At 37.4% G+C, this 20,480-nt stretch overlaps 1 protein-coding gene across 1 annotated transcript in view; it reads left to right on the top strand.

Moving 5' to 3' along the window:
- The first annotated feature begins 17,083 nt into the window (after positions 1 to 17,083).
- The window catches only part of LOC149834167 (uncharacterized), a 29,173-nt gene continuing 25,776 nt past the window's right edge, over positions 17,084 to 20,480 (top strand). Inside the window, exon 1 of the mRNA XM_090011264.1 lies at positions 17,084 to 17,633. Within this exon, the coding sequence (XP_089867390.1) occupies positions 17,420 to 17,633 (214 nt within the window). The 5' untranslated portion in view covers positions 17,084 to 17,419. The remainder of the gene's footprint in view (positions 17,634 to 20,480) is intronic.

Genomic DNA, 20,480 nt, shown 5'->3' with positions numbered 1-20,480 from the left:
TTTTGGTAATATCAAGAATATGAAGAACATCATGCATAACAAAATATGAATTTTCAAACGAAATAAGAGAGCTACCAATGTGATGTAACAGGTAGCACCGAAGTCAGGGTACCATGATCCATCATCAGCTTCTTAGGACGATGCTACATGATAGACTTCGGCAGCAGTGGGTTCATTCTAAAATCAATAGGATTCGCATTGAAGCACACCATGACTGTTTTTTCTCACAGGCTTGACAGACAAAGTGCGTAGACTGATTTCCTTAATGCTGATTTTTTATTCTGATTGAACCAGTTGGACCGAGTACCATTGCATCCACCACCATGCCCACGATAATAGTTTTGATTTTCACTGCCATTATTTCCAGCATTTTGGTTTCTGCAGTTTTGATTTCCACTTCGATTGTGTTGCCGATAGGAAACGTTGGCAGTGGTGATTAACTGACTTGAGCATCGTCAATCAAGAGCATACTCAATAAATAATCAACTTAAAGAAATGAGGTGTGAAACACACCATATTCATTTGTGGGAAGGCCAACCAAAACAAACATGCATAAATCATCATCGGGAATGGGTTTGGACGCCATGGCCAACTGACGAGCCAGCGTATTTAACTTGTGAAAGTAGACTGTTATGGAATCAGTCCCTTTCTTGATAGATTGAATTTGGGATCTCATTTGTTGAATTTGAAATCGAGAAAATGCAGCATACATGCACTTGAGAGTGGTCTACAACTCGTGGATTGATGCAACCTCAATGACTTGGTTGTGAACCATGTTGGACAGCAAGGTCAACAACCAGCTTAGGAGCAGCCGATCTTGACACATCCATTTATTGAAGGCCAAATTTTTAACGGCATCCTTGTCGGACTTGGCAGGTAAAAAACATGCAGGGCAGGGTGTTGATCTGTCAACAAACCCAATCATATTCAAATTAAGTAGGAGGGGAGTGAGTTATGGCTCCCAAAGCAGGTAGTTCTCTGACAATAACTTCATCGACAGAAAGTATTGCAGATTTGTGGGTGCAGAAAAAATCGAAAGCATGCATGGAGCTAGAACTCATACCTGAAGACTCCATTGGATGGTGGTTGCTAAATTTTTGTTGTGTCGATACCATAAATGAGCATGAAACGCGAAGAAGAAAGCACTCATGCAAGCACAAAGACACACAATGTTTTAACGTGGTTCAGTTTTCACAAAAACCTACATCCACTATCTTTCTCTTCTCACATTTTTATTTTCTGAGTGAGAGAGAGAGAGAGAGATTACAAAAGTAACCACTTTGGAGATTATACGAAAATCGTTGGGAGACCAACTCATTTGGATTGCTGACTTTCCCATTTGGGTTGCCACTGAGATTGACAATGTTTATCACCTTATCACGATTCTGATGTGGTCCATTTGGCCTGAGATCCAAACCCACGTTGTCACTTTTATCTCTTGGACCATTTGTCACGAGATCCAAATCAGGATCCACTTTAATATCCTTAACATGTCAATATTTCAAAAAAATAGGACCCTTGATCATGATCAAGCCAACTCAAGGAGCTCTCACATCCGAGGATGAAGATGCAATCAAGGTTGTTGATGGGGAAAGAGATTATGAATGTCAATGTACTCCCCAGCTTGAGGAGCAGACCCAAAAAGAAGAATAAGACTAGCAAGATCCCAGAAATTAAAGCAAAGAGTTTGTCCCAACCAATCAAGTAACTCTCATGCTGGGACAATGAGAGAGTATTCGAGGATGTAGAAGAAAATCTTGAATGATCTAATGCTTTTGGTAATTTTTCTCCGAAAATGGATGTCCCAGTTAATCATGAACCATTAATTTACCTTACTGAAGGATCATTTGATGAAGCTCATACTCCTATGAATTTCCTAGAGCTAGGATACATGATGAAAATTTGAATGATAAAACTCTTCCTATCAACTTGATCCTCCTACCAGTAGCATCAAGGAGGATTCCTCAATATAAATTGAAAGAGTGTGTGACTAGGGCTGCCAAATAAGCTTGATAAAGGAATGGACAACGGAGGTTCTCCCTCAGAGTTCACCTTAGGCCTGCACATGAATCTCAAGAGTCATCCCATCAGAAGTATAATGCCCACAAGCTTTGGCCAATAATCTTTGTTAATTTCATGATCTTAGCCAACCTCTTCTTGAAGAGTGCACCAGAAAGGGGAAAAACATTATATTCTCCATTGAGTCAGGGCATCAAGCACCCACCTCAATGGGATCTTGATTCCATCCCACATGCACCGATGCAAAGGTTTGGGAGAACTAATCCTCCCGCGTGGCTAGGGAAAGATCAGGTATGTATGGCAACCTCGCTCAAGCCAGGTGTGTATCCTACACCCCATAATTTAAGCTTAATCATATCATTCCCATATCTTTTGTGAAGGGGTTGAGTTTTAATAATGTCTTTGTAAATGACTATTTCAAAAATTAAAAAAAAATAATAAATATTTACAATTTTAAGACAATAGAAAAACTTCTAAATTCCCAAAAAGGGTGAAGTCATAAAACTCCAAAATTTCTAAAAAAATGAAGATTTTTAAACTTCAAAAAAAATAAAAAAATCTTAAAATTCCAAAAAATAAAAAATCTTAATTCGGAAAAATTTAAATCTCAAAATTCCTAAAAATAGAAAAGCTCAAATTTTAAAAAATAGAAAATTATTAAAAGCCTCTGAAAATAAAAAACTAAAAAAAAAACTTTTTTCACGCCCCTTGCTTCAAGTTTTGCCACAAAGATCTTTCTTGCTAAAAAAGTGTTGCACTTAGGGAAGTCCACGTGCACCATTTTTCACTATCGTATAATTAACAATGTTTTGTCTCTTTTTATTATTGTGAAAATGAAGCTGGAAAGTGGAACCTTTTATTAGAAAGAAACATAAGATGATAAATAAACTTGCAAAGAAACTGAAGGATGATTCCTATGTGAGGCTTAAAAAATAACAAAGTATAAATTATAAAGGGGCAAGTGTAATTTGATTTTCTTTAATATAAGACCATGATAATCCACTTAAAAAAAATTAAATTAAAGGATGGCAAAGCTGCCTTATGCTTTGACTTTGCTTCTTTCCCATCCTTTGGTCAACCATGCAGGTTTATCTCCCTCAAACATCGTAGAAAAAAACTATGTTGGTCACGCCATCATATAAAGCAAAGCCTGCCCACTCGTCTCATCTTTTATCTTTAGCATATTTTCCCATCCTGTTAAGGGGCTAGAATGGAAGGGGCACTCTCTAGGATCAACATTTAAAAAACACAAGAAAAAGGAAAAGTAAAGAAAAAATATCCCATTCACAGGTAAGAGAATGAAAAGAAGAGAGTGAAAGATGATTTTTTTCCTAATACCTCTATCTACAGTTAAATATGCTCAGGACATGTTTCCCCCGCTCGTTCTTGAGCCTCACAACCATAAATATCTAATTTTCTTATCACTCCCATTGAGCCTCATGATGACGGACTAAATATCCAATTTTCCTTGTTACCCTCCTCAAGCCTCAATATGACAAAAAGAAAGGTTTGTAATGTATGGCTCATTGAAAAACTTTTGTCCACTTGAAAATATTTGTATGGTATGAGTTTGAAATCAAGATTTAAAGCAAGAAGGTTACAACACGTTGTGATGCGCTTGGTGTTAGGAAAAACCACGAGCAAGAGACAATCAAAAGGAAACAAAGAACAAGAACGATCAAACAAAACACAAGAAGAACACAGATTTACGTGGAAAAACCTCTCCTCAAATCCGAGAGAGAGTAAAAAACCACGGCCGCCCAGAGAGAAATTTTATTACTCTTAACAGACAGTTACAAGTTCGGGAAAGAAAAGCGAGAATATAAACAAGGCAAGGGCGACAACCTTAACCCTAACCAAATCGGGTCGGATCCACTGAAAACCGGGTCCCAAACATAAGCCCCAGAAAAAATTTCTTCTGGGGGGGGCGCTGCCCCCCTATAACCCCCCGCCAGGGGCGGCCCCCCCTGGACCCCCGCCCGCTGACCGCGCAGCGGGACCCGCGCCGGGGGGAGCCCCCGGACCCCCCTTCCTGCAGGGGCAAAAACAGTGAATCAGGCTCCACAACTCATCACTTGGAGCTCTTATCTTTTCCTTGCCTGAATGGCCAAGGGGTTTTGACCACCTCGAAATCTTTAGGGTTTGTTTTTCTCTGTGATTAGATTGGCAACTATTTAAACAAAGAGATTGCACATGAATCTTTATGATTAAATACTTTGATAGTTATTTGTCCTGATGAAAAAGTGCAAGCTTGTTTTATCTTGTGATGATTTCAAGTGAATAGGTGAAATTTAAAAGTTTAGTTGGAAAAAATGATGATAAAAAGCTAAAATATTGTAACTAAATGTGAAATACACACACTTGCATTATGCTCACTCTGCAACTTTTTTGCAGGCAAAAAAACATCCAAGTGCCAGGACTTTTTCAAAAATATATTTCAAAAACTTCAGAAAGGGGCATTTTTTTACATATATCATCATTCTGTCAAGCTAATCAAGTCCCTAGCTCTAGCATCAAAATACTAGGGGAACTAACTAGCTTGAAAAAAATGGGTCTAATAAAATTCAGCATCATTTCAGCATTTGTTATTTCTTTATATTATTGTTTGTTACTAACCTTTTTTGTTTTTGCAAATATCTCTTGACAAAACTAGGATTTACCCAAATTAGAACCTACTTAGGATAACTTGACCTACCTAACCCAAGTAGGTTACCTTCTTAGAATCCACTTTAGATTCTATCCCATCCCGGTTGATGCAGCAATCCATTACCCATTGGCAAATACAAAAACAAGAACTTTCTCAATAACCATAACTTTAGAACTTTAAAGAAAATCAAAATAATCTTTTGAAGAAACAAGAACAATTTTAAAATCTTTCAAAGAAGAGTCTTATCATCAAATTTTCTCGATTTTTTTTATTTTGAGCAACTTTGGCCAAAAAGCATTTATTCTATCTTGAGACCAATGAGAGTTCGTCAGCAAGACCTCTTGCTAAAAAAAAGAGCACAAGGGAGACCCTCATGTGAAATAAAACACCAAAACTTTGTCTTGAAACCCGGCATTGAGCACTGGCCTGACCTCATCCGGTAAGACCTCCCCCTTAAAAAAGAGTAAGAGGGAGGCCCTCGTGTGAAGTTAGATAGATGGCAACCTAAGCCCAAAATTTACACCAAATTAAACTTCTTTTTCAAAAGACTCCTTAAAAGAAAAACTTTTAAATTGATCTTTACTGGGGTGTGTCAACATCTTTGTCATCAACCAAGCTTGGCATGCTCAATAACAAAGAGGGACATTTGTAGACACCTCAAATTTCACCAAAATTAATTTAAAATTTTTTCTAAACTTTTAAAACAGTCTTCTTGGTCAGAGTACATAAAATATGAACCCTAAACTTAAACCAAGTAGGATCTTGGTCATAGAACTATGTTTGAGCCAAGCAAGAGCCTAGTCAAACCCCCAAAACCATCATCCATAACTAATGAAAACCTTGTTAAACCTAGTCAACTAAAACCAACTTAAATGAACCTAGATGAAAACATGTTGGAACCAAATAAATCAAGTCATTTCCCCCCTTTTTTTTTTAAACAAGAACATTGGGGGTTACCTTAATTTTATATTAAAGAATAAAAAATTACAAAAGATCACTTTTAAGGGTAACCAATCTGGCAGCTTATCTTTCCATAACAAATTATTACAAGATTGAAGCAAGAAAAGAACAAAACTCATGGCTAAAAAAGGCCCTTTACACAAAACATTCTCACAAGCAAAAATATTTGTCAAAGAAAGCATTAGATTTGAAGATTAACATCCTTAAAACAGCACCCTCATAGTTATGCACCACCGCTGGTTATTGAAATCATGCAAACATGAATACCATGTTGAAGGGACGACAACCGATGCAGACACTCAACTTCAACAAAATTCAAGTTTAAAACTCTCTTCATACCTTTTAAGCAAAGAAATATGTCTCTGTTATAGACAATAAAGGAGAGAAGATCTCAGGCTTTGTAGGAGCATGACACAAATCTGATCACATGTAATGGATTCTGGTAGTCAATAATTATCTACTATCAATCTGTTTTTTGCAAACAAAGAAATAAATTTTATCCGAGAAACCGACCACTCTATCATAACATAATGTTCGGTGAAAGATGCCCAAATCAGATCGGCAATTGTAGTTCTACTTGGAAGCACACTCTCATGATAAGACATGTTCTTTAATTTTAAAATATTTCAGTAAATAATATAAAATGTAATGTCCCAACAAGGCTTGAGCCATGAGGGGTGATAGCATGATGTCATCTACCATTTAGGTTCTCAAATAAAATGAGAATGTGGAATATGCTTCTTTAAAAAAAATATGCACACATGTTTCCAAATTAATTGAGCAATAAGGCACAAAAACAATAAATGAGATTGTGATTTCTCATGCTTGAAACATAGAGGTCATCTATTTGGAAATGTGGCCCCAAACTCCTTTAATCTATCTTAAGTGATAAGCCTTCCATAAGTAGCCAAATAAGTAACCTATGCTGCCATGGGTGGTATTTTTTTAGGCCATACATAATCGTACCACTGATAAGATAGAGCATCATTTCGAATAAAATTCAAGATATCCTTCCTATTGATTTTCACTGCACATACATAACCTCTCCACCACAACCTATCAGGGACACGAGAGAGCTGGAATTCTATCAGATTAGGCCACAAATTTTCAATGCCAGGTATAAGAGCATGTTGATCTACACATAATGTCAACTCACCTTTGACATATTTTCTTTAAATTAACAATCTTGCATTTTTATTTCCTCGGATATGAGAGATATCAGTGGTGTACCCAACCAATGATCTATCCAAAACTGAGTGACAGTCTCGTCTGCATCCTCACAAGACATCAGAGGCTTTACATTCTTCCAACTCATAGAATCTTCTTTCAAGCTCCAGAATTGACAACTGAATTAGCTTTTTAAAAAACTTTTATTTTGGAGACACTTGATGCACATGAACTCGACCTATAAAGAGATCTCAAAGAATACATCAATTACAAACTTAGCTAGGCAAGCGATATTGAGCTTCTCAATCATGTGAATCCCAACACCACCTTCATTTTTTGGTTTGCATAGAACCTCCCATGCGACCAAATGTGGCATTCTCCCAGAATCTGAATCCAACCTAAGAAAGTTCATGAACATGGTTTCTAAGTGAACCACCACCTTTTTAGACACCTTAAAAGACAAAATCTAGAACACAATAATTGCAACAAGAGTATTTTGATTGAAAAGTAACCTCTTTACATAAGACAATAACCTGGCTTTTCATGCTTTAAGCCTTTATTGAATTTTAGCAATAAGAGACTGACATAAAGAAGAATTCAACTTGCCCACACACAGTGGCAAACCCAAATATTTTAATCATAAACAACTCCACTGTCATCTTATTAAATGAGAAATTTGAGAAGCCATAACTCATATTTAAAGGCACAATGACTGATTTTTCATTATTTATTTTCATGTTTGCCACATATTCAAATTTTGAAAAAATGCTCTTAACCTTTAACACTTTGTCTGCAGCAAGATTACAGAAAAACAATACATCATCTGAAAAAAAAAAGGTGAGAGATGTCCTGAGAAAGGTAGTGAACTTTAACAACCTCAATGTAATTTTGACATTCATCTAATTTTAGCCTCCTAAAGAGTCTCTACATAACAATTAAAAACATATATGGGGATAAAGTGTCCCCTTGCCTCAGATCCCGAGAGCTCCAAAAAATTTTACTTGGAACTCCATTCACCAACACTTCAAACGAAGTCTTAGAAACACAAAGCATAACTCTTTCTATCCAAATTTGGTGGAAGCTCAATCGAAAAAGAGAGCCTTTCAAAAAATTTCAAGAAACTCTACCACAAGTCTTTAAAAGGTCTAACTTTAGATATAATGCAGAAATTTTCTTATTATCAAGGGAATGCAATAATTCATGAGCAAGCAAAATACTTTCTCTAAATCACGAGCAAGCAAAATAGCTCTCATTCTATTCACCGTAACCTTGGAAACAATCTTATATAAGAAGTTACACAACATGATAGGTTTGGAATTTTTTAGTTGATTTGCACCTTGTGCTTTTAAGATTAGAACAATCAAAGTAGAATTAAAGTTTTTCATAATTTTTTTCTTTCAAAAAAAATCTTTGACTGCTGCAATAATGTCACAACTCATAATGTTTCAGCATTTTTTATAGAACATACCTGGAAACCCATCCAGTCCTAGAGCTTTGACACCTTTTGCTTGAAAATTTGCATATCTCACCTCCATATCAGAAACAGGGGCTAGCAACATCTCATTCTCCTCCTAAGACACACAAAACCTATCCCAAGAAGGAAATACGTCAAATCGATCATCATCCTTAATAATCAAGTCTTGGAAGAACTTGAAACACTCACTTCCAATACATGAATGTTTCGAACTATGGGAGCCATCAATGAGAAGGTTATCGATAGTATTATGATGTCTTCTTTCTTTTATTGAAGCCATGAAAAATTTTGTATTCTTGTCTCTCTCTCTCTCTCAAAGCCAACAGACACGAGATTTTTGCCTCCACCGAGATTCCTCCTACACCAATGCTCTTTAAAGATCTTTCTTTAGGTGAAATTCAGTTTCAATATCCTCATGAAAAGGAGAAGAGCAATTCATCGATTGTTGCATGACCAAGAGTTGGTTCTACAGAGACTGAATTTTACCTTTGAGGTACCCAGATCTAGCCTTTTTCCAGGCTTGTAGCTTTGGTCTCACATCATCCAGGTTATTCAATATACAAATCATGAGACAACCAAACTGCAAAGTATTCCAACAATTTGAAATAATTTTTAAACATTCTAGTACTAACAACCACCACTCAAAGAATTTGAACGGTTGCTTCGTACTCTTTCTCACAATTGTTTCAGAGTAAAAAACAAGCAAAGAATGGTCTACCACCGATCTCAGAAGCACCTTTAGTGAGCTTCCCATACCAATATCATAAAACCACTGATAGTTGATGAAGCATTGGTCCAACTTACATTGCATTATCACTGCCCTTTCTATTATTAGTCCAAGTGTATCTTGCCCTTGAATCTCTTATTTTAAAAAAGCCTCCTATTGAAATAAAATCATGAAACTCTGAAGCATAATTGATATTTGGAGGAAGCCTAGTCTTTTATGAATCATTGAGCACACAGTTAAAGTCTCCAATGAATGCCCAAGGAAGAGGCTTAGGGTCCATCACAGCCAGCAAAGCTTCAAACTGCATCAATCTATGTCCAACATAGTTGCTAAGGTATACACCTGCAACCTTGAAATGCTTATTGCCTGCTCAGTCCAAAATTGAACAACTAATAACTCCATCATTGATTTGAAAATTCGAGCACTCCACATGAACCTAGTCTCAAAAACACATAATATACATTCTATCATACTCACATAATGCATCATGGACAACATTAAAATCAAAATATTTATACTTCAAAGATAAAAAGTGCTTGAAGAAAATCTTTGGTTAAATAATGAAAAACATCTGAAAATGATAAATTCGGATAAAAGATTGGAGATTCATGTGAGACTAAGGTTTAGAAAAACCTCTAATGTTTCATAAAAAAATCATCACCATACTTACCTTTGTACTTGCCACTAGCACCTCCATGAGGCTGAAGAGTTATGTTACTTACCCCAAAAGCCTAGTATCAGGTGATGGATCCCCAATCAGAGGATTGGACATGATATCTACTTTGTTAATCATTGCTAATCTCTGTTATGTAAGCCCCCTCACTTAGTTCTCATGTGCCCTAGTGGAGCCTAGTTGCTTAGCAGGGCTTGTTTTTGGTGAGGAGTGCTAGCTTCAAGCTCTTACATATGGTTGGTTGAATAGCCTGCTATCCAGCACCAACTAAGAAAGAATCTTTCATTCTATGCCATTAGGGTTAACTTTCCCTATTCTCACCACTAGACTACCAGATGGAAGTGGGCAACCACCAAGCTTCCTTCTCCCCTAAATCAACCTATTGTTGGGCATCTTGAAGGCCTGCCACCGTTGAGAAAGTTAGAACAAGCCAAAACAGAATGACTGCATTTTTCCATGAGTATCCCACCAGAGTGCTTTCTAGTAGGCCATGAACTAGATCAAAATCATTCTCAACGAATCCATAAAAAGTGATCCAATTTTTTCATCGAGTCCGGGTGGAGACCGACTACTGAAAGAGTTCAGAGGAGAGGGGACGTTGAATGTATCTGAGTGGAAGTTTACGCCCATGGTCGAGGAGGATTCTATATTGGTCTCGAGGCAGAAGTCGAAGTCAGAACACAAGAAGGGTGTTGTTGTCTATGAGGATGGAGAGCCAGCCCTCAGGCACAGAGGATTCGATTCAACAGTGGAATAAGATGTCACATGAACAATGAAGGACCAACAAAATACGAGGTGCTCTTGGAAAGTGGTAGATAGGCTCACAGAACAAGAGGTGTTAAGGTTACTGATAGGCTTTGTTTTTATGGTAAAGCAATAGAATAACACTTTTGCTTTTCGTCATGGCCGGGGAAGAATGGTGAGGCCACAAACAAACAAATTGGTATAGAGCTCCTATTCTACTATATTATATGAAATTGATGGTGATAATATAGAAAGGGTGGCAAAAGATAGTCCTCCAACACCATCCGGTCATGAGGGCAGGACATAGAATGAATCAAAGGAGTATTCTTTCGTCGCTACTTGGATTCAAAAGGTAACCTTTGGAATCCTACAAGGTACCAGCTTGAGCACACTCAGATGCTTCGACCCCGACAATGTCAAAACCAACTATAGCGGATGGAGAACCTGCACTCTTAGCACCTACTAATGAAATCAACTCAATCTCACCATTATCATTAATAATAAACTCTTTGTTCACCACATCATCAACACCTATTGGTTCCTTTTATAAATTCAGTTGATCATGTTGGACATTTACTGCTTCCCCAACAATATCAAATAGAGTCGCAGACCGATTAAAAGCAATAATAGTATTCTCTGAATCAGTTGGAGGAACCTTTAGTTCAGGTTCTGAATTTCACTAAACATGCATGACATTTTTTGACTCCTCAACATCATCAAAAATAACCTAAAAATGATTTGAATGAATAATATGAACCTCCAGAATGCTTGGGGGAGTCTCTTTCGAACTCTGATCACCAATGCCCACCTCCATAGAAATGTCCTACTGAATATCAAAGGGGTTCTCAAACTCTTTCGCAGAAGCCATGGGAACTGAGACCTTGTGCACTTTCCTTTTCCGAGCTGGTTGTCAATCATCACCTGAAACTTTCTTAGTAGTAGGATTAGATTTGTGTGGGCATTAGTCATTTCAATGAGACTAGGACTGACATATTCCACACACTTTAGAAGAAGACTCATACTCAAAATTCAAATCACCTTTAAATAGTTCACTCAATATAAGAGGTCCAGAAACAAGGAACTCACAATAAATAGGTACTTCAATCAAAATTCTAGCAAAGTGAAGACGTACCTTAGCACTCATGCTCTCATCCATTGCCATAAGCTTAACACTCAAACCTTCCATAACTATTACAAATATATATTGGCACCACATAGCAGGGGGAAGACCAGCAATACAAGTTCAAATAGAGAGGGATCTCAATCCATAAAACTTAAGGATCCCATAACCATCACATTGTTTCATCATTAGAGTTCTCCCTGCCAGCATCCAAGGACCCCGCTGAAACATAGACAACATGTCCTCCTTATTCCCAAAGCAAACAAGAAATTAACTTTCAAGGAGAGCAGAGAAAATGGGGTTTTCATATAATTTTCATCTCTTGCATAACTCTGACACAAAATTTCTGCTCTATAGGTCGAGTATCCCATTTACAGACCAGAAAAAATTCATATGGCTTCATATGATTAACGTTCAAACCTTGAAGAATACAAAAAATAATTTCCCCCTCTTCCCTACTCGACGTAGGTCAAAGCGTATTCAGATCAATCGAGTGGCATCCAACAATCTAGGCCCTTCAACTTTGTCGTATCTTATTGGAGAGATGCATGATTAGCAAAGACACCAGCCTCCTTGTTCATATCAACAACCTTCATCTTGAAAATCGATTGCAGTGAGGAGGCATCCACCAAGGAAATAACTCCCTGATCGAAAAAAGGCCAAGGTTCGGATGCACCAGAGAAAAGAATATTGACCTAAAACTAGGTAGGGGAGATATGAATAGCTCAATCAAGGCTAGGTCTCCTGCGAATAAGATGATCATCCTTCATCTTGGATGACAAGAGATATGATGACAAAACCTTGACATGAGAACAGACAGGTGAAAACTACCGAAGAGATAGGGAAACAAAATCTTGGATGGCGTCGGTTGGAAGCCTAGACATCATCTAAGAGGGGATCAAACCCCAACCTCGACCCAACAGTCAGAGTCATCGACAACAAAAAACCTCGCCACAAGGCCAACAACAAGGGACTCAAAGAGGGGAGAACAACACAGGGCAACTAATAACTCTAGCTTTCTTTTGTTCAAGCTGACTTGTTTATAAAAAACCTATTACTTTCGTCATTTCCCCACTTGCTTCTAAAGAAAGAGCAATGTGCATAGGCAATGCACATAGGCGTTGCACTATGGCACTATGCATAGGCACTTCACTATGGCATAACACCATGGTGCTGCCCTATGGCGATGCACTATGGTGCAACACTATGGCACAACACCATGGTGCAACACTATGGTCATGTGCATAGGAGTTGCACTATTATGCAACACCATGGTACTGCAGATATATCCAATTTTTAATTTTTTATGACCTTTCGCCAGTGGTCATGCCTTATGAACACATCATTTACAATTGATTCGCGACATAAGAATGAAAAAAAAATGTGCATTGATCAATCATGGCTACCTTTGCAAGTGGTAATACGTATACCATTTCAGGCAATACAAGAAATGCTTTCCACATCAATACACAAGCAACAAAATCATGGCTACCTCTATAAGAAAAAAATGTATTGATGTGAATTACCACATATGGTACCTAATTTGGTCAAACATGACTACCTCTGCAAGTCGTAAAGTGCTTCTGCAACAACAAGGGCATGTTTGTTTTCATCACTGGTGGGATGTGCAATCACAGTTTTGAAAGTATAAGCTGTAGTTGTTGGTCACAAGGTCAGTCTTGTGACCAATAATCACATGATTCAAGGGATGATTATCCTCAAGTGAGAATCACAACTTGTAAAATAGCACCATTTCATAAATGCTTCAGAAATTACCAAAAACCTCCCCATGTCTAAAATTTTGATTCTTGGATTTCAGGACATTTATACCATTCGCAAACCTCCTGACATTTACATGTGAACCTCCTAACATTTGCATGCGAATCTTCTGACATTCACATGAGAACCTCCTGACATTCGCATAAATATGTTGCAAACCTCCTGATATTCACATAAATATGTTGCAAACCAAATATGTTGTGAACCTTCTGACGTTCACACAAATATATTGTGAACCTCTTAACGTTTGCACAAATATATTGTGAGCTTCCTGACGTTCGCATAAGAGCCTTTTGAGGTTCACAATATATTTGTGTGATCGTTAGGGGGTTCACATGCGAACGTCAGGAGCTTTGCATACCAACATCATGAGGTTCACATGCGGACATCAGGAGGTTCACAACATATTTATGTGAATGTTAGGAGGTTCGCATGTGAACACCATGATGTTTGTATGCGAACATCAAGAGGTTCACATGTGTATGTCAGGAGGTTCATATGTGTACATCAGGAGGTTCGTATGTAAACGTTTGAAGTTTTGCAATATATTTGTGCGAACGTCAAGAGGTTCACATGAGAATGTCAAGAGGTTCACAACGGGTACAAATGTCCTAAAAAAATATATAATCAAAATTTTGGACATTGTACAATCATTTTCTGAATTTCATATGCAAATGTTGTCAGGTTGGCAAATCTAATAGTTATTAAGATGTTTTGACCTTCATACAACATACATATTTTTCATGATATCAGCATGTTCGCTTGTACGAAGGGTAAAGATGTTCTAAAAAAATAGAATACCAACAATTTTGGACATGGAGAGGATTTCAACAAATTAATAGGCATTTTTTAAAATATGCATTTTTTCAATACAATATGATCATTTTTTGTATGATGTATCTATATTTAAACACTAGAAAAACTACCAGTGGAAAGAACCACTTAAGAAAAGGAGAGCCACATAATAAATGGGTGCAAGACTTGATAGTTATGTTGGCAAAAACTGACACACGATGTTCTATTGCTTCAATGCAACATCTCTTGATCGTTTCTATTTATTCCCAATGACCCAATTATTTCATTAACCTAACTGTAATGCTTCCACATTTAGATGCATCTATATTTAAGGAGAATGAAGATTATGTTGCCCCTTTTTTCGTTAAATCACCATTATGACTCCAAAAATCATAGTTTTCAGTGTTTTATGCTAGATTTGAACTATTAGATATGTTTAATATTGCTTATTTATTAAGAAACAAATTTTGTTTTGAATTGATTTGATGTAAAAATGTGAGTATTTCATCATCAAATTTTAGTACAATATCAACCATTGATTTTTTTACATCTTAAAATACACATCTGAGCATGAAGATGCTTAATCAAAACATGTTTTCTATTGAATAAACAATGATGAACACATCTAATATTGGTTGAGATCTAGCATAAAATACCTAAAACTATGAATTTTGGAGGGTCCTAACGGTGACCTAACGAAAATGAGGGCAGCATAATCCTCATTCTCATATATAAGAGCATATTTCGAACTAATTGTTGTATATGTGACAAGCAATTAACAAAGTAATGACCCTATATGTGTGTTTATATTAAAACTTCATAATCTAATGTAGATTCTCACTTAAGCAGACCATCAAGTTCACATTCACAACATTAGTTCCACAAAATGTTCAACACAAAAACATTAACAAATATTGTGGCCACCAGATATTAGAGAGTATGTTGCTCTTGAGGGAACCAAGGCTAAGCTCACTAAGCACCCACTTTGTTAGGGCTTCAATAGGTTCATGGCAGGTTCAGGGTCAACCCTAAGCTGCCTACATCAATAATATCCAAGTTTTGTTTGTGTTTGGATTTGTTGTCATGTTAGATATGAAAGGCCTATACTTGATAAAATACATTTTGCAAACACCCAAAATCTAGTTTAACTAATAAACAAGTGTGGTTAGTACTGAGTCAGCTGAGACTTATTGATTCAATTAATACATTCTCTCTATATATATAGAGGGAGAGGGAGAGGGAGAGGGAGAGGGAGAGAGAGAGAAAGTTTTAAATTTGTTTTTTTTAACAACATACATTGGTTTAGGGGTTATCCTAACCTTTTTCAAATGAAAAGGCGAAGATTGAGTCCCATGCCTCAACTTGTCTTTCACTACCATCAGATACATTCACCTTGTATGTATGCTCCGATATGGTATCTGGTATTTGACTCTATCATTCTCCTACCAGGTAGTATATCCAACCCAATTTCTTAATGTTATATGCAAATCCAAACTTAAATTTGGTTGGGTTTGGATATATAGTCCTATAATCAACCATATTTTCATTCAGAAAATGATCGTATTGTACAACAAAAAATACATATTTCCCAAAATGTCTTGCAATTTTTGAATTTCTTTTATGCTCAAATTTGTAAATTTCTAGTTTTAAAAGAATCTTTTTATCCTTTGCACAAGCAAATTTTTTTTAGATATGCAAATGTCCTCTTAAATATGTGAATTTTCTTTTAAATATGTGAATTTCCTTTCAAATATGCGAATTTCTTCCTAAACTTGCAAATTTTCTTTCAAATATGTGAATTTTCTCTCAAATATGTGAATTTTTTCCTAAATGTGATTTTTCTTTCAAATATTTTTCTCTTAAATATGTTAATTTTCTCTTAAATATGCAAATTTTCTTTATTCTAGAGTGAGGTACAATAATTGGAAGAGAGCAATTTTCTATGGGGGTTGCGAAACAAAGAAGTTGCATGTGTTTGATGTGCAAATTTTTTTTGTTGGGATGAAAATCATATATATTAAGGAGAAAAATCACATATTTAAGAGAAAAATCACATATTTAAACTGAAATTCACATATTTGAGAGAAATATCATATATTTAAGAGAAAATTCATACATATACATATTCTTGACTTGATATATGATTTTTACAGGTTTGATTGTGGTATATTTGTCCTATTATACATAACTGGGATAGAGACACATAATTTAATTTTACGCATATACATATTTATATATCATATTTTGTCGCATTTTTAAGAAAAAAATTACATATTTAAAAGAAAATTTATATAAACATTTGAAAAAAGATCATATATTGAAGAGAAAAATCATATATTTAAGAAGAAATTCAAATATTTGAGAGAAAATTTATATATTTAAGAGAAATGTTGTATATTTGAGAGGAAAATCATATATTTAAGAGAAAATTTGCATGTTTAAGAGAAAATTTACATATTTGAAAGAGAAAGAAAATTTACATATTTAGGAGAAAATTCACATATACGTAGGAATTTCGTTTGTGTAAAGGGTAAAAAAACCCTTTTAAAACCAAAAAATTACAAATTTGAACATAAAGGAGATTTAAAAAATTGTGATGCATTTGAGGACACATCATTTTTTGTACGGTATGGTAATTTTCTGATTTTAATTCATGTTTTCATCTTTTATATAAACCCTAAAATATAGATTCAGGTTCAACGCATAGACGGGTGTGTGAATTTAGATCAAACCCATTAACAGTCCTGTACGTAATGGCAAAGGCCCAAGAAAGGCACGTTTGTGTACTTTGTGTCCGAGACAAGAACTCGTGTGTTTATGATAAAAAGTCTACACCCAAAGGGCGATGCCAAGGGCCTCCTTGGGGTTTTGCTTTGCCCATGTTCTTCTTGTTCATGTGCGTGTCAACTAAACAAGGTGGAGAGTGGGATGGGCGAGGACAAAGACAAAAACCCCACAACCCCTTTTGAGTGAGTCTTAAGATTGCCCCTTTTTAAGCACCTCGGAGGAATTTCGATCAGTTTTGCTTTTGCCCTCCCTCTCCCCTTTGCACAGCTGCACGTAATAGAAACCCTTCGCCCCCCTCTTTTTCCCTTAAACACGCCTAGAAACAGAGCGAGCGTTGCCGAGAAAGGGAGGGGGATGAGGAAGATGGCCTAATAGATGAGACGAGGTTATCTCTTTTGGCGAAGGTTGTGTTTGTGGTGGTTGGTATTGTTGGTGTTGTTGTTGTTGGTTTCTTCAAAAGGGTTGTGGGAGACATAACATAGTGTGACCACTGTACCCTTTTTGTGAGAAGGAGGAAGGGGGAGGAGATGGGCAGCAGCAACAACAATATCAGCAGCAGCCGTAATGGCAGGGGTGGCGGCAGCAGCGGCGGCAATTCTGTATCCTCCATCCCCGCAACGTCAAGGAAGATGGTGCAGAGCTTGAAGGAGATTGTGAACTGCCCTGAGCATGAGATCTATGCCATGCTCAAGGAGTGCAACATGGACCCCAACGACGCCGTCCAAAGGCTTCTCTTCCAAGGTATCGGCGAAAATTTGGGGAAAACCGCGCCTTTTGCCGTTTTTTGCCTGTTTTCTTTTCTGCTGGTGCCGTTTTTCTGCTTCAAAGATGCAATCTTTATCCATTTTTTCCCTTTCTTTTTGCTTTTCTTCGTTGGGCAATCTCAATTTGTTCGTTCTGTTGGCGTCTGCTGTTTGGTGCTCATACCAGTTGGGATTTTCTTCGTTTTTGACCTTTATAGTCTTGCTTTTACTGGTATCTTTGTTGTGCGGATGCGTTTGTTCTTGGCTTTTCCTTGACTATCAATGTGGTACGCTTATCGAGTTCATGATTAGAGTATGACTGCTGTGATGTTTATTTCGTGTGAGGTGAATGTTTTTTCTCTTTCACTTGTATTCTGTTTTTTTTTTTATTTATTTACTTGGTATTGTTACTGTATCCCCTTATTCTATTTTGTGGATTTACTATTGAACCTCGGACGTTATTCTCCTCTAGCATGCTTGAGAAGAAGGTTAGCATTCTAAAACAATTCAGTTTCCCGGGGTGCCTTTGGGTCATGGTATCATGTGTCTGGGTTGCTGCGGTTTTGCAGCTTTAATGGAACCCGTGGATCAAATATATGTCTTCATACTGAATGCTACTGATCTGTATTGCCAGAAATATTCCTTTTCATTATTATGCAATGCTCGATTTCTAAGTTCTTGATACTTGCAGTGCCTTCAAACGGTTTTATATGGAAGATCTAAAGCTAAATAGTAAAATCAGATCATTTTTTTATCAATTCTTTCTCTTCTTCCATTTTCTAGGCACACTTAGTAAATTTTGGTTGAGGTTTTTTGGAGTTTATGTGCCCTTGGATTTTTTTTTCACCATCCGCATGCCTACGGCATTGATAAAGTTCCATGACATGGACCAGAGTATAGATGCACCTATTACTCTTCAATCTATGACTCTGATGTTGATATCATCAGTATGATGTGCACTTGCTAGTGTAGATTATCACTCTTTAGTGGTGAGCAGAGAACCAGACTATTGGTGGCAAGAGGACCCATATTATAGATTTATAAGGCAGTGTCTTTTCTTTTTTACCTGGCTAGCAATTTCAGTTAGTTATTTCACTATCTAAAACTGGTAGTTTTTAAGACCTGAATTTCTCCTGTGGTGACTAATTCCTTCCTGCTTAATGCTATCTTAATATTATGGAATCTTAAGGAAGAACATTTATCATTATATTCTACATACAATGTCGCATAACTGCAGATCTATGTCACAGGGATTCGGCCAGACAGGTACCGCACCCGCGTCGACGCGACGCGGGAGCAGGTGCGGCACCCGGTGCGGTCAACCCGACCCTGGGTGCGGTCAACGCACCCAGGGTCATTTTGATCCATTTTTTTGTTTTTATTTTGCCCCATGAAATGGTATAAGGGTGATTCTTTGGACAAATCAGAGGTGCCGGAAAAGTGCAAAGTGTGTTTTGGAAGGGGTGTTGTTTTAGAGTTGATACCTGGGGATTTGAAGGCAATAGGAAAAGGTTGCAGATTCCTTGTTGCAGTAGCTCCTGCTGCAACTGCACCACCGGGGACATCATCTAAATCACTCGACCTGCCCTCACTGTTATAAAAGGTGGGGCTGTTGTCACAACGGGAGAAGGGAGGCATCCTAAAGGGGAACGCGTCGGTGCGAGACAGCTTTTGAGGCGCCGGACTAATACCTTCCCTCTCTTCACCACCAACTCTTCTCTCCCCGTCCTCAAAACCACCACCATCAACACCAACACGAACATTTCTCTTGTCTACCATCTCAAGAACACCACCACCCACCTCCATTAAAACCACCAGAAAAAGAAGAAAAAGACTACCTTTTTCTTAAGGAAAATACACAAAAAAAACTTTCTTTTTATCAAAAGTCAGCAAACCAGACCATAAACGGAAAACAGCTCTCCTCTGAAGCCACCAACCTAAAGGGAATCATTCACGGCCATGGCTACTGCTGCTGCGCCTGCAAAGCTCCCTGCTGTGCCTGCACTACTACTGCCCCGGTCTCTGATGCGCAACCAATCTCCCCCTTTCATCCTTGGTTGCTTCCCATGCTTCCAACATTCGGCTTTTGGGAAAAATTAGTAAAGCTAACGCTGCTGCCCCTTATTACTTCAAATCACATCACACCCTACACGTTAAATTTCTATTGCAATAATAAAAAATTCAAAACAAAAACCTCTCTCTCTCTAACCCTAAACACCAGTACATATTTCACTCTCTCTATGTATGGTTTGAGTCTTGACCTGTCTACATCCATCCGTGGCAGTCGCTTTCCCTCCACCGTCGTTATCCCTAACCCTTTACATGTCTCGAGTGTTGCACCCAACCAGGGTTGGGGACTCTAACCAAAGTTCCTTCACGTGATGCACTAACTAATTGCCCCCAACTAGTCTCCCCTCCACTTCCAGAAGTAAAAAGCGCAAAACACAAAATCTCCCAGTATCTTATTATATGTTTTAAAAAAATCTAAAAATTTAAAGGAAGAAAAGATGGCTGGAGGAGGTACGGTCACGGAAACAGAGGTCAAAACTAATAAGATATTGACTGGTAATTTTAAAGCCCGAGTAATTACATCCTGACCAAGGAGATACAATGATATTCTACTTAAATTAAACTAATGGGTCTTGGTTTGATCTTCTTTATAATCATTACAATAAAAAAAATGATGTGAGCACTTGACCATTGATGGTGCGGTGAAATGAGGTTTGTGGGTTAGAGGGGAAAGGGCGGGCAGCTAAGGGCAAGGCCTTGCCCGGCCAGCTGGTGGTGGTATTGATTAGGCTTTGCCCGAAACAGAATGGCCTTGCCCAGGACCCGCGTCGGGGAA

Source organism: Nuphar pumila, chromosome 6 (genome assembly GCF_984573655.1).
Source record: "Nuphar pumila chromosome 6, dmNupPumi1.hap1.1, whole genome shotgun sequence".
Classification (NCBI taxonomy): domain Eukaryota; kingdom Viridiplantae; phylum Streptophyta; class Magnoliopsida; order Nymphaeales; family Nymphaeaceae; genus Nuphar; species Nuphar pumila.
Note: the sequence above shows the minus strand (reverse complement) of the source record. Positions and strands in the feature narration are given on the sequence as shown.